The sequence below is a fragment of the Notothenia coriiceps genome, unplaced genomic scaffold, assembly GCF_000735185.1.
Source record: "Notothenia coriiceps isolate Sejong01 unplaced genomic scaffold, NC01 NC01_scaffold00000285, whole genome shotgun sequence".
In the NCBI taxonomy this organism is placed as follows: Eukaryota; Metazoa; Chordata; class Actinopteri; order Perciformes; family Nototheniidae; genus Notothenia; species Notothenia coriiceps.
Window position 1 is genome coordinate 225,654 of NW_011332986.1, and position 14,702 is coordinate 240,355.

Genomic DNA, 14,702 nt, shown 5'->3' on the forward strand with positions numbered 1-14,702 from the left:
TTGATTTACGCACGGCATCTATTGCACGTCTGTCCGTCCTGGGAGAGGGATCCCTCCTCTGTTGCTCTCCCTGAGGTTTCTCCCATGTTCCCCTTTAAACTGTGGGTTTTCTCCGGAAGTTTTTCCTTGTACGATGTGAGGGTCTAAGGTAGGAATGTCCCGATCACCTTTTTTTCTCCCGATCCGATTCCGATCATTTGATTTTGACAATTTGCCGATACCGATTTTTCCCGATCCGATCTTTATGCAATGCATTAAGAGGAAAAAAGAAAAAAAGCATTCAAGTTGTCCCTTAAGGTTATTTTTTAATTTAAATTGGATATTCTATCCAACATGGATATCCAACATTTTTGTTTTGTAACATTGAATACAAAATTTTAAAAAAAGTATTTAAAAAAAAAAATCCCGATCCCCGATTTTTTTCCTCCCGATTCCGATCTTTTGAAAATCACGCCGATCACGTGATCGGATCGTGACATCTCTAATTATTTGTACACTTCCTTTTGATTGCATCCCAGTCAGTATATTTTCAAAACTCATGCTGATATATTTTAAGACCAATTTGTGAAGAAGCACTTTTTCAAATCACTTTTGCTGCTTATCTTTTGGACAACCTTGAGTGGTATTTATTTGATTTGTTTTCCTTCTTTGCTTGTACATTCATACCTCAATAATGAGGCGTTTTCTTCAATACATTGAGTTCTGCTTTTCATAGTATTTATGGGTTTGTTTGGTGCAGCTGTGTAACGGAAGATCATCATCTGCCTGAAGGCATCATTAGCAACAATTGATCAAGTCATTAACATGAGTTTGCTATTTTTTATTTCTAATGCTCTCTGCGGATATAATTATAACTCTGTTTGCAAACTCTGCTTCCAGTATCTAATACAATTATGTCTAGTTTGTAAAAAGTCATTTTCCCACTGTCAGTCTTTTCTCATTTAGCAAACAAGGACTTTTCTTTTCCCCAGTCAGTGTCTCTTAAAGCAGGAAGTTGCCATGAATAATGTGTCCTCACGAGGAATCAGAGGAAGCAATTTGTCATACAGGAAACATAAAAGGAAGGAGTGGATACAGAGGTTATCAGCCAGAAGGTCAGCTGTACTCCTCAGTTAGAGTTCAGAGTATCTAAAGGAGTGGAAAAGGAAGGAGGGATGCAGGACATGCCTTTGTAGCCTTCTGGTGTCTTATGAAGGCCTGGCACCCCCCCAGTTGGCAGAGCCGGGCCCTGACGTGGTTGGAAGGAGCCCGGGTTTCCCTCCACAGGCCTCTCGCTGGCACCCCGGCTAACAGCTTCTGATTAGACACTTAGGAGGGAATTTAGTTAAGAGAGGGGACAGAAACCAAGAGAAAAGACAGACGTATGCAGTGAGAGGAGGATTGTTTACATTGTTAGCAGATGGTGGGAGGAGAGAAGAAGAAGAAATCCAAAAAAAAGGAGGAGCAAAGGCAGAGGACGAGTGGGAGAGGAGGACAGGGCAGGAGGAGAGGGTGAATCTGAGGACAGCTGTGCAGACTACCGCACACTTTTGACTTTTTCTTTGGGCACGAGAGGTGAGTAAAGATGAATGGAATTACAGAAATGCTGTCGGAGTGATAGATTTGACGCTTTTCAGTAGATATCTTCCTGTAGTGAGAAGCTGGAAACAGTTTGTGAACTCAATGAACTCGGTGCACTCACAGGAGAGAGAGAAAAAGGCTTTGCCTCGCGTTTGTTTGGCTGTATTTACAAGCACTGATCAATGAACATGTAACCTCGAGCTGGAACCTTTTAAACACATTAGCTAAGGTTCAACCAATCTGTTTGGGGTCAATCAGGTGTCTTGTTTTTCTCTCCCTTATGAAAAGTTGCAGTAGCCCGAGGACTGAGCTTTGCATTGATTGGTGTGCCCGTGTGAGAGTGTTTAATAAATAAAGGTCCTCGGGCCAAGGTGTGTGTGTGTGTGTGTGTGTGTGTGTGTGTGTGTGTGTGTGTGTGTGTGTGTGTGTGTGTGTGTGTGTGTGTGTGTGTGTGTGTGTGTGTGTGTGTGTGTGTACTGTGGTTGTTGTTTTAATGCACACATTCCTGGAGTGTGTCCAGCTGTGTTGGCATATTTATTTGGCTATGTTGATGTACTTAAAGCAGGGCCCGGCTCTAAATGATCTTTCCATGTGCATGTTCCCTCAGTGGTTAATGTGATTTGTGAAATGTTTCCTGTCAAGATAGGGAGGGTGTGTGTTCATGGGTGGGAGTGTGAGAGATACATCTTAAGACCGTCTCTTAGCTGTCAGCAGCGTACTTCTTTATTAGGGTTTATTCCTCAGGCGCTTAAGGCGTTCACACATTTCTTCTTATTTTCATTCCAGCAGGGGGTTGAAGGTATGCTAGAAAAAAAGATTTTCTTTCTTTCAAACAGATTTTTTCCTTTACCTTTTTGGCCTGTGTTCTTTCAGTTTTAATTTTCCATCTTTTTTTGGTAGTTACAGATCACAGTTTATCCAGGTAGTGTGTGTTTGTAAGATTTTAAAAATATAATACTGAACGAATATATACGTATATCCCACCAGATATCCAGCATAGTACTTCTTTACATTTTGTGTTTTCTGTCCATCCAGAGCAATACAACCTAAACTAAATGCATAAATAGATACCATTAGAGTGAAAAACATGTTTCTTTTCCGTTATGTAGATAAACCAACCTTTAGTATTGCGAGATAAATTACCATAATGACCCCAAGCAGAGTATTGATGTCTTACCGCAAAACAAAGTATCGCTGTAAGTGTTGCATCTATTATTTTCCCCTCCTTTAACCTGACTCCCATGAAGAGAAATTATATTGCAGAGAATTTCTCAAGAGTCTGACTTCTCTGACCTTATTTATATGCTGAAAAAAGGCCAAATAAACCCTTTGAGTTCACTGGCAGATTAAAATTCAAAGAATGAGCAATCTTCAGGAGCGAAGTGGAGCATGCACCTCGTGATGTCACCTCTCACCCTCTCCTCTCTCTCTGTGAAGCACTCTCACCGTCTGAGAGGAGTAGCTTTGTGACCTCTTGCTTATAACCACCGAGAAAGGAAATGGTGGACTTACTCTGCTGCTTTAGCTCAGGTTTTGCATTGAACGGTGCTATATTTTGTAATAACTAAATGCTACAGATTATGAAATGAAGTTGTACATGTTTTAGTCTGCATTAGACTGAAGTATTAGTATCCTAGGTGAGCCACATGCATGGAGAGTGTATAATGTGTGTGCATGACACCACTTTCTTCTTGGTTGGCTGCAGCTAAAGTCAGCGGGGACTGTAGCCAACAGCGTAAAGGCTCCATGGATGAGTGAGCAGTCGGGTACATGACTCACACTGCTGTGTGTTGGTGTTAGGAGCTGCCATTCACATCACATAACCACATCATGTAGGTTTTAAATGACTTATTATGTGGAGAATATTTTTGTTCTAGGATCACAAATGCTTTTAATGTGAAAATAACTACTCACTGTTCAAACATTATTACATTACTGTGCACCCCCTGTGATTAAATGGGTAGCCTGGAGCTGAAGTTGTTAATGTATTATTTCACTGTTAAGCCACAGCTTTTTACTCATCTCCCCTTCTTTCTGTGTATTTGTCCATCTCTGCCCGTGCACTAGTGTTGCCTAAGAGCCTCGGGCCATTGACAGACGGGAGTGTGGAGAGCCCGGCCATGCACCCCCCGCCCACAGTGGGCAGGCCTCCAGGTCAGAGAGGACGAAAGCCAGGCCGCAGGAAAACCAAGGTGACGGCGCTGTGGAACCAGAAGGGCCCGGCCCTGGGGCCGCAGAGCCTCCAGCCTGTCAAAGTCCTGGAGCCCATCAAGATCCCCAAGAAGAGAGGGCCCAAGCCTGGCAGTAAGGTAGGCATGAGGGGGTGAACCATCAGGGACAGACAGTTATCTTTATTGATCATGGCATGGTCAGTTTATCTTGATTTAACAAACACATGTATTGCATTTAAATAAATGATGTCAATCTAGTCCTGCAGATAGCTTTGCTTTTATATTCCCAGGTTTTGTGGTTTCTGTGCATAAGATTTCCGCCTTTTCCCCGAAACACCGACGTCAAAGCTAGACTTTTTATTTGATTCTGATTGGACCATGTCTGTTCAAAGTGAGGTCTGTGGATTATTGAAATTTGTTTAAGAGATTATAAAACATGGTCATTTTTCAATGTGGTGATCGCATAAATTCCGTTCTACTGTATTCAAGTGTCTGCAGAAATCAAATCAAAATTGTCCAAATAAAGGGACTCAAAACCAACTACTTTATGTACAGTATGTATTTGTTTCTACAGAGCTTAATATTGGAGGTAACATAAAAGGAGTTGAGGGAACCAAAGACTGACTGACGTTTGAAAATGATTGCTTATTCCTGTGATTATGGTATCTTCTGATGGGCCTCTGTTCAACATGTCTGACCTTGTGTCATTGTGTAGTATCCCAGCATTAAAGTGACCCCACTTGACTCTTTGTCTCTTCTTTTGTTTTTCAGCTGGGCTGGGCGAAGAGAGCAGGCTGGCTGGAAGATGCCATGGCCGGCCCAGGAAGGCCAGTGACGGGCCCAGGAAGGCCAGTGACGGGCCCCGGGAGAACCAGGGGCCGTCTGCCTGCTAACTGGGCCCAGAGGATCGCTCTGCAGACTCAGGCCGAAGAACCCGTCAAAATCCCAAAGAAAAGAGGGCCCAAGCCTGGCAGCAAGGTACACACACACACTGAAACACAGAATATCAAAAAGAGATATTTATTCTTGAAAACACTCATTAGCATTTCAGGAGTTAGCAGGATGTGTTTACCAGTGACAGTTTATTAGTCATTTAAAAGTCTCTTGGGATATTTTATTATCTCCCCTCGCATCATCCTGCTTTCCTCTTTGTTGTTACCTTACCTTTTTGTTTTGTTACCTTTTCTACCAATAAGACTAGCGAGCCCCTTTAGGGAATATGTTTCAAAATCCTAAGCACATTTTTAAAAGGGTGGATCAAACTGGTTGGTTGTGTGTTAGATTAAAAAGCATGAAGGCATCTTGTTTGCCACCTTTTTTTTTTCAGTTAAAGCAGATTGAGCTGGTTTCCATTTTAAAGGCAACAATATATTATTATAAAAACAAAGCGGCTGCCCACAACAAATGTTTCATGCTGGCAAAACAGGCAGCCTCACTCATCAGGTTCAAATAATGTAGACAGATTAATGGTACTTGGCAGAGTCATGACTTTCCTTTTGATTTGATCTTTCTTTTGTTTACTGACAAAACACCATGTCACATTCACCGGTAGGCCCTTTGTTTTGATGATGCTATAAAATGAGCTATTAAAGACATTACACAAATGTACAGATGGTATCGAACCAGCAAAAAGCCAAATGTTATATAAATGTGTGTGTTTGTATCCAGAGGAAACCCCGGGTGGTCCCTAATCCGGTCCCCACGTCTCCCACCACCAGCACCCCAGAGCCCGACACTAGCACTGTGCCTCTGGACAACGCCACCATCCCCAACTCTGCACTACAGGCCCCCACAGGTACACAACACCCACACACCTGGACATAGCGCATAATTATTATTTATGCCTGGGATGTCCTGGCTGTTTGTAAAGCTGTCACTCACAAATAGCAGTGAGTATAGGCAAAAACAAGGTTTAAAATAGACAATAAATAAACTTTATTTAAAGTTGTAGAAGTTGCGAGAAAGTACAGACAAACCACTTGTTTTTTAACTACACAACAGCTGTGTCCCAATTCAGCGGCCGCATCCTCCTGAGGATGCATTCGGAGACCGCATACGTCACTTCCGCCAAACGAAGGCTGTCCCAATTAAAAAAAAAGACAAGACTCCTCCGAATGCGGCCCGCAAATGCAGCCTTCTTTCCCCAGATTTAGAGGATACATCTGATGTACACTCCGCGGTGTACCATATCCCAGGATGCAACGGGTGACGGTGACGAATGAGTTTTAAAAAATATATATGGCTTGTAACGTCCCATCAACGGCTACAACGGTTTCAGCTGGATTCGTTTTTAAATGTACTCACCCAAATAGTAAACGACATGAAAGAAAAGTAAACCTATTTAATTTGTGTATTTAAATATACAGGCAATTGGAGATGTCTTCTTTATATTACATGTAAAATAATATGAAGTGAAAATATTTCTAAACCCTGTTTGGTTTTCATATTGTTGGGATTCATTATAAAGCTAATTTATTTATTTAACTGCTTTTGTTATACAAATCTTACTGCAACAATTTTGTTTTGATAGGGAGCAAGGAGCAGACTGCGCAATTTATCTAGATGCGCGGGGAGAATTAAGCCCTCTTCACGGGGGCCTGTTGCGACCTCTGGAAAATAATTTAAACATAACACCAAAATAAGTACAGCTAGATCTGACTCCATATTGAACAGTTTTGAAAACAGTTTTGAAAACAGTTTGAAAACAGTTTGAAAATATTTTGCCTAGTGTCAGAAATTATTACCGGCACTTGTGACTGCAGCTGGTTGCTAGGTGACGGGTAGGGGTAACTGCCGGTGATCGTACAAGGACATGCTTCCGTTAGACGCGTCCGTCATTTCCGCAGTCCGCGGAGGACCTGCGGGCTGGGTCCTCAGGAGCTGGGTCCTCCTGACTGACCCAGGCCTCTGAATTGGGACACAGCTAACATTTTGTCATGGTATTCAACACAGCTGAAAAACGTAGAGGGACAAACCGTTGCTATGTTACTCTGAACATTCTGTTTCCATAGTAACAAACTGACACTGTCCAACGGGTTTACTATGTGAGTGTGGATTGTAAAACGTCACAAGAAAGCACATAAGGTTGATCAAATGTTTAACCAACAGATAATGTAGAGTTGTTCCACCACAAGAATAACATCTTATGAATAATAAAACAAGTTAATGAATATAATACATTTCATTTAGGCCTATAGGCTATAGACACTTTAAAACAACGTCAGTCTCAAGGTGCTCACAATGCTATGAGGGAGCAAGGAAATAAAAAAGATAAAATAAAAGTTATCCAAGAGCATATTGAATTAAAATATGGGTAATATAAAAAAAGGTTAAGAGCATAAAAGGCTTTAGAATAGAAAATTAAAGTATAAGACAGTCATTAAATGCGTCGTGGAACAGTCACATAACCTTCATCATTGACTCTCGTGCTTTGTGCTTCCCTCCACAGTTTGTGTGTACTTAACAAGTACGGCAAAGCGGGCCCCCATCTGGACCCTGCGGCGTATCCAGCAGCTCCCGGATCACTTTGGGGCCGGGCGGGCCTCCTCGTGTCCTTCCAGCAGTGTGTACAGGCCTGCGTGGACTCGGCCCACCAACAGGGCACCGGGTCTTCTCCTGCCTCAAGTTGGGCACGGGGGGAAGTCATTTCAGGTGGGGATCACTCTCGAATTTAATAAAAGAATTCATTTTTCTCTGCTCACTCTCCTGCTTCTAGAAATAGTCCATATGAAAAAGCATTTTAAAAGGCCTAATTGTTTACTTTTTTAAAATTGTGTTATCCCATCTGCTTTGGAATTACCTGAATGTTAGTTAAAGTATCCCCCACCTAAATAAAACCAGAGCATATGGAGGCATTTTGTTCCGTCTATCAGTTGTTTGTTGAGGTCTGAAAGAAATGTGTTTAAGCTCACATCAGCAAACATGTTCTTTTAAACAATTTTTTTCATGTAGAAACAAAACGTTTTCAGCATTTGCGTCTTCATTTAGTGAAGTCAAATGTCCTTGTTAAGTTAATCAAATGTAGTCATAGTCACAGTTAACAACATCCCGTTTAGCTCTTTGTTGAATTAAACTAAGTTTAAGTACCGTTAATTTTCGGACTATAAGCCGCCGCCTTTTTCCGATTTTTTCGACGCGCTGGCTTATATAACGGTGCGGGCTAAATCTATGGATTTTTACAGCAACGCCACTAGGGACCTCCTAAAGTCTATGTGATTTTACAGGTTACAGCCACACCTTTAAACTCATGGGCTCTATGGCGCTCCGCCCCCCCACCTTTAAGCGGCGGGCTCCCAGCAGGAAAAGCTGGAGGCCGCGAAAAGAGTGAGTACAGGTAGCGGCCAAATAAAAGTGTAACCGAGAGTGGTACGAGAGACAGAACGAGAGCAAGACAGACAGACATTACCTAGAGCGAGACAGTTTGTCCCCGTACCACTGGTTGAAAACCACTGCTGTAGGATCCACTGTCTGGTACGTGCGCTGGGAGCGCACCGGTCTCTAAGTTTGAAAGTTGAAAAGTTTGTGTGTCTGAAACGCTATGTGATACAGTACAGTTTACACAGCACAGTACATGTTCTGTAGCTACTATTGCACTAAATGGTAACACTTGAATACGTTATGCAAATATGCAACTGGTTTGTTGAAATGTTAATAAATGGGAGCTTCCTCAAACAGCCATCTCTTTCCCGACAATCCCCTCTGTGCACGAACCCTTATGGTAATTAAACATTAAAACACCTGCGGCTTATAGTCCAGTACGACTTATATATGTACACATCATTCAATTTAGTTGCTGCAGCTTATATTCAGGTGCGCTTTATAGTCCGAAAATTACAGTAAGTAGGTTTCTGAAAATCCTCCTGACTGCTCATGGTGTGCACAGCAAAGACGCAACAAAACGTTTGCGTTAAAAAAAAAACGAAATAATATCTCACCTCATATTTGTTCAAATGTGTTTTGTTTTTCTACCAGCACTTAAGCCTGTTGATATAGTCTCAGTTTGTATGTCGGTGCTGTCTCATCATTGCCTTGCTTCATTCTTGTAACTAAAGGTCATGAACATATGTACTCATAGTTCTTGTTAACTAAATGAATACTGCTGTACATTTGATTGAACATCATCTGATCCTCTTTCCCTGTGCAGCTTACTTTGAGAAGCAGCAGCACACCCTGACCCTTCCCACGGTCAGCAGCGTTACCTACGTCCTCCGCTTCCTGGAGAAACTCTGTCACAACCTGCACTGCGACGCTCTGTTTGGCAGCCAGCCTGTGGCCCGAGGAGGCCTGCACTACGACACACACACACACACCGCCGGTCAGTGCACTGCTCTCTCATCGTGACTTTACACACACACATCATTTCATTTACAGCAGCTTTGTTGAGAATGTTGTCGTCATTTATGGAAACAGATCAGATACCTGGAGTTTCATTGTGCTGGAAAGACACATTTTCCAGATTGTTAGTGTACATATTGTTAAAGTTGACAAGAATATAAGAATAAAACCGTTGTAGACAAACATATATATTCTTCTATAAAAAAAACAAAAAAAACGTTGAAGCACCCAAAGTCTTCGTAGGTTCTTAAAAAACACAAACTCCCTGAAGGAAAAATAAGCTATCGCCTGCCTCACTCATGGGGAGTTGTCGGCAGTAACCTTCTAAGACACAAATCTTGTAAATACTTGAAGGAGAGGCACCATGTGACTCCCTCCCCCCCCCCCTCCCCTGAGTGTCTGCACAGTATGTTCTACACTGCTCTACAAAAGGCACAACGTGTCTGCCATGCCTGGAATTTAGATAAGATAAATAAGACATAAAGTACATCTGTCGGCTACCAGTTATTTTAGAAGTGTGCTCACAAAGAGGTTCTTTATTGGAGTAGAGAAAACCAGGTTGCAATTAATATGCTGTTCATTGCCATAATGCTTGTTTGTAATACATTCTGTAGTACTAGTGTGATCATGTTACAGTGCGTCTTCTTGCTGATGTGTATTTGTCATCTATGTAATTCATGAACAATGCTTGAACATGTTAAGGCCCTGATGCACCGAGCCGTCGGTAGCTGTCTGGCCGTCGATGAGCGTCCTACTCGGATTGGTGTGTCCCGCACCGTCGTGTCTTTTCGGCCGTGCCGACACCTTCCGCTGGGATTTATTTTGCCGACAGCCTTGTTGAATCGGGAGGCTGTCGGCAAAATAAATCACTCTGATTGGCTGTTCAGCTTAGCGAATCAGTGCAGGAGAAGCAAAACGGAAGTGAAGAAGGCACACGCAGACGGCTATTATTTTTTCATTTTCCAGTACCGCACTAAACATGTTTTCGATTATAAGTCATTGGACGAGAGTGAAAATGGAACGCACGCTATTTGTTGTTTGTATATATCATGCAGTCTGTCTTCCGGTTGCCTCTTTTGAATGACGAATACACACTACCGCCACCTGCTGGTAAGGAGAGTTATTGCCACTCACGCATGCGCAGTGCGTACGTGCTACTTGGCCGTCGGCTGAAGTCTTTGCGGTGTGTTCCAGTGCGACTTTTTGGCCAAGACGCAGGAGACGCGAGGCAACACAACAATCGGGTCCGTCGGGACGTGTGCTTCGGTGTCAGTTTGGTGTGTCAGGGCCTTTACATGTCAAAGTATTCATTGACACTAACTACATTCCCTCTAGTTCCATATTTCTGTACCAAAAATAGAAACATTTGTGTTTTTTACACTGCCATCATATCATCTGAAATGCGGTCCACCTTTGTCCTTTCTAAATGTTTCACACATGGCTCTATCTTCTTTAGAGAGGAGGAGTTTTGGGGACAGCCTAACGACGGGCCCGGGTCGAGGCACTAAGCGCTTCCTCCAGGACTTCAACAGCCCTCTTCCTCAGAAACTGCCCAAAACCCCCCGGCAGTCCACTGATGGTATGTCACCTTTTTTATTGTCATGCATTTTCCTTAATATCCACCCTGGGCCTCATTCCTGCCACGCAGAGCTCTGAAAGATACTTGCATATCTGGACTAGGGTTGCAAAATTCCAGAAATCTTCAAAGATGGAAACTTTCCACGGGAATTAACTGGGAATTTTCTAAATTGAAGATTGGCTCTTCGTAGGGAACTTAAATATAGTTGGAGTATATTTGAGCATAATCTGGACTAAAACAAACAGATGCCATTCAAGTACACTTGAATATCCATGCCATTCCTCAATCACATGCACATAGCACACTGCACTGCATGGCTATTGAGACCACACCCCCTACAGGCACTGTGCATTCCTCCATCACATGCACACATGGTTTCTAGAAGACTGGATCACACTTTTGAGCCCAAAGCACAAGACAAATGAAGCCCAGATTTGAGCCTGTGGACTACACAAAGTGAAGTAAGTTTTGATGGTATTATGGGGTAATATATGTATTTCATGTTTAAATTGCAAATATCACATACAAATGTATTCATCTAGTACAGTGTTTCTCAAGCTTTTTCATACCAAGGACCACTTAACCAATACAAAAAACACTCGGGGACCACCTAACTCTCCAAATATCCAAAAACGCATCGTTTTTCTAGAACAGATTACAAATCGCCTGAAAATGGTACAAACAAGTGGCAACATGTGTGAGGAATAGGGATGGGCATCGTTAAGGTTTTAACGGTACTACTACTTTTATCGATACCGCTTATCGGTCCGGTCTTTTAACGGTACTCTTATCGGTTCTTTTGGAAGAAAAACAAAAGGTAAACTAACTAAACAAATTGTGAACAAAACTAACATTGCTTTTTATTTAAATGAAATACATAATATTTCACATCAAAAGAAACAACAATGTTTTAACAAATCGTATTAAATAATCCGATGACAGAACTGTAAACAGAATAGCTGAAACTTTAACAAAATAAATAACTGAGTTACCTCTAATCATTAACCCATGTTTGTATAATGTAGTTAACTCTGTGTGTTGATGCTAGCATACATAACACCTGAGGTGGAAACGTTGCTCGTGGATGGGGCTACAGAGCTGCTAGAAAGACAGTCGAACCCGGTGCATTCCTCCGTCTGAATGTGGAGCACTTTTGCTAAATGTTTAGACAAATTGCTCGTGTTACCGCCCTTACATGCTAAACTCTTATTGCACTTTTGGTAACGAGCATTGTCCACATTGAGACGGGTAAAGTTTAACCAAACCTCGGAACGCGTACTCTCCGCCATCTCCTCCGTGTGTGTTTGTTGCTGCATGTAGCAGCCGCGTGTGTGTAAACTGCCCCGCCCCCTCGCTCACAGGCGGGGGAGAGAGATCGAAAATACTAAAAATAATCATGGACGCATTTTGCAGTCTTTTTGCGTAAGCCAGTGAAGGGAGCGGAGGAGCGACGTGGTGTGGGAATATTTAGGAAGGTTGAAGACCAGACGAGCCGCTAGGGATGGGTACCGAGCCCCGGTATTAAACGAGCCCCGGGGCTGAATTATTAAAGACCGTGGTACCGTTAAGCTCCGACGTTATCGGTCTTTTTATCTGTACTGGAGACATCTAAAAAATATATGTCATACGTATGTATTATTGCTACACAAACATTATATTGCAGTTTTAGTGTCGCCAACTCCGTTTCTAATACGCAAAAAGACTGCAAAATGCGTCCATGATTATTTTTAGTATTTTCGATCTCTCTCCCCCGCCTGTGAGCGAGGGGGCGGGGCAGTTTACACACACGCNTCAAAGCAATGATAAACCTGTGAGTTGGATGTAGAAAAGTCAAAATGAATATAGTTTATTTTTATTTTAAAGTACCGTAATTTTCGGACTATAAGGCGCACCTGAATATAAGCCGCAGCAGCTAAGTTGAATGATGTGTACCTATAAGCCGCACTGGACTATAAGCCGCAGGTGTTTTAATTTTTAATTACCATATGTAAGGGTTCGTGCACAGAGGGGATTGTCGGGAAAGAGATGGCTGTTTGAGGAAGCTCCCATTTATTAACATTTCAACAAACCAGTTGCATATTTGCATAACGTATTCAAGTGTTACCATTTAGTGCAATAGTAGCTACAGAACATGTACTGTGCTGTGTAAACTGTACTGTATCACATAGCGTTTCAGACACACAAACTTCTCAACTTTCAAACTTAGACGGTGCGCTCCCAGCGGACGTACCGACAGTGATCTACAGCAGTGGTTTTCAACCAGTGGTACAGGGACAAACTGTCTCGCTCTCGTAATGTCTGTCTGTCTTGCTCTCGTTCTGTCTCTCGTACCACTCTCGGTTCCACTTTTACTTTGGCGCGCTACCTGTCTCACTCTTTTCCGGCCTCCAGCTTTTCCTGCTGGAGCCCGCCGCTTAAAGGTGGGGGGCGCGGAGCGGCCATAGAGCCCATAGAGTTAAAGGTGGTGGACTGTAACCTGTAAAATCCATAGATTTAGGAGGTCCCCTAGTGGCCGTTAGCTGTAAAAATCCATAGATTAGCCGCACCGTTATATAAGCCGCAGCGTCGAAAAATGGGAAAAAAGGCGCGGCTTATAGTCCGAAAATTACGGTACTTAACTTAGTTTAAGTCAACAAAAGCTAAACGGGATGTTGTTAACTGTGACTATGACTACATTTGATTAACTTAACAAGGACATTTGACTTCAACTAACTGAAAGAAAATGCTGAAAACGTTTTGTTTTACATGAAACAAATTGTTAAAAGAAACATGTTTGCTGATGTGAGCTTTAAACACATTTCTTTCAGACCTCAACAAACAATGATAACGGAACAAAATGCTCCATATGCTCTGGTTTTATTTAGGTGGGGGATATTTAACTAACTTCAGGTAATTCAAACAGATGGGATAACCACAATTTTAAAAAGTAAACAATTAGGCCTTTTAAAATGCTTTTTCATATGGACTATTTCTAGAAGCAGGAGAGTGAGAGAGAAAAATGATATTCTTTATTAAATTGAGAGTTTGATCCCCACCTGAAATGACTTCCCCCCCGTGCCCAGACTTGAGGCAGGAGAAGACGGTGCCCTGGTTGTGGGCCGAGTCCACGCAGGCCTGTACACACTGCTGGAGGACCGAGGAGGCCCGGCCCGGCCCAAAGTGATCCGGGAGCTGCTGGATACGCCGCGGGTCCAGATGGGGGCCCGCTTTGCCGTACTTGTTAAGGTACACACAAACTGTGGAGGGAAGCACAAAGCAGAAGAGTCAATGATGAAGGTTATGTGACTTGTTCCACGACGCATTTTAATGACTGTCCTTTACTTTTATTTTCTATTCTAACCTTTTATGCTCTTAACCTTTTTTATATTACCATATTTTATTCAATATGCTCCTTGGATAACTTTATATTTTATCTTTTTTATTTTCTTTGCTCCTCATAGCATTGTGAAGCACCTTGAGATGACGTTGTTTTTAAAGTGTGCTATAGCCTATAGGCCTAAATGAAATGTATTATTATTATTACTTGTTTTATTATTCATAAGATGTTATTCTGTGGTGGAAACAACTCTACATTATCTGTGGTTAAACATTTTGAATCAACTTATGTGGCTTTTTTGTGACGTTTTACAATCACACTCACATAGTAAACCGTTGGACAGTGTCAGTTTGTTACTATGGAAACAGAATGTTCAGAGTAACATAGCAACGGTTGTCCCTCTAGTTTTTCAGCTGTGTTAATAAATGACAAACATGTTAGCTGTGTCCCAATTCAGAGGCTGGGTCGTCAGGAGGACCCAGCCTCGCAGGTCCGCGGAGGACTGCGAAATGAGACGGTCTACGGAGCATGTCCTTGTACGTCACCGGCAGTTACCCCTACATTTTGCCGCCCCCGTCACCTAGCAACCAGCTGCAGTCACAAGTGCCGGTAATAATTTCTGACACTAGGCAAAATATTTTCAAACTGTTTTCAAACTGTTTTCAAAACTGTTTTCAAAACTGTTCAATATGGAGTCAGATCTAGCTGTACTTATTTTGGTGTTATGTTTAAATTATTTTCC

At 42.3% G+C, this 14,702-nt stretch overlaps 2 protein-coding genes across 2 annotated transcripts in view; both read left to right on the forward strand.

Moving 5' to 3' along the window:
- The window catches only part of shmt1 (serine hydroxymethyltransferase 1 (soluble)), a 251,794-nt gene that overhangs the window by 188,749 nt on the left and 48,343 nt on the right, over positions 1–14,702 (forward strand). The window lies entirely within an intron of this gene.
- Positions 1,335–14,702, forward strand: part of LOC104959735 (polycomb protein SCMH1-like) — a 25,475-nt gene continuing 12,107 nt past the window's right edge. The window contains exons 1-8 of the mRNA XM_010787661.1: positions 1,335–1,554; positions 3,628–3,869; positions 4,503–4,709; positions 5,400–5,526; positions 7,180–7,262; positions 7,331–7,382; positions 8,875–9,045; positions 10,522–10,644. Coding sequence (XP_010785963.1) covers positions 3,681–3,869; positions 4,503–4,709; positions 5,400–5,526; positions 7,180–7,262; positions 7,331–7,382; positions 8,875–9,045; positions 10,522–10,644 — 952 coding nt within the window. The 5' untranslated portion in view covers positions 1,335–1,554; positions 3,628–3,680. The remainder of the gene's footprint in view (positions 1,555–3,627; positions 3,870–4,502; positions 4,710–5,399; positions 5,527–7,179; positions 7,263–7,330; positions 7,383–8,874; positions 9,046–10,521; positions 10,645–14,702) is intronic.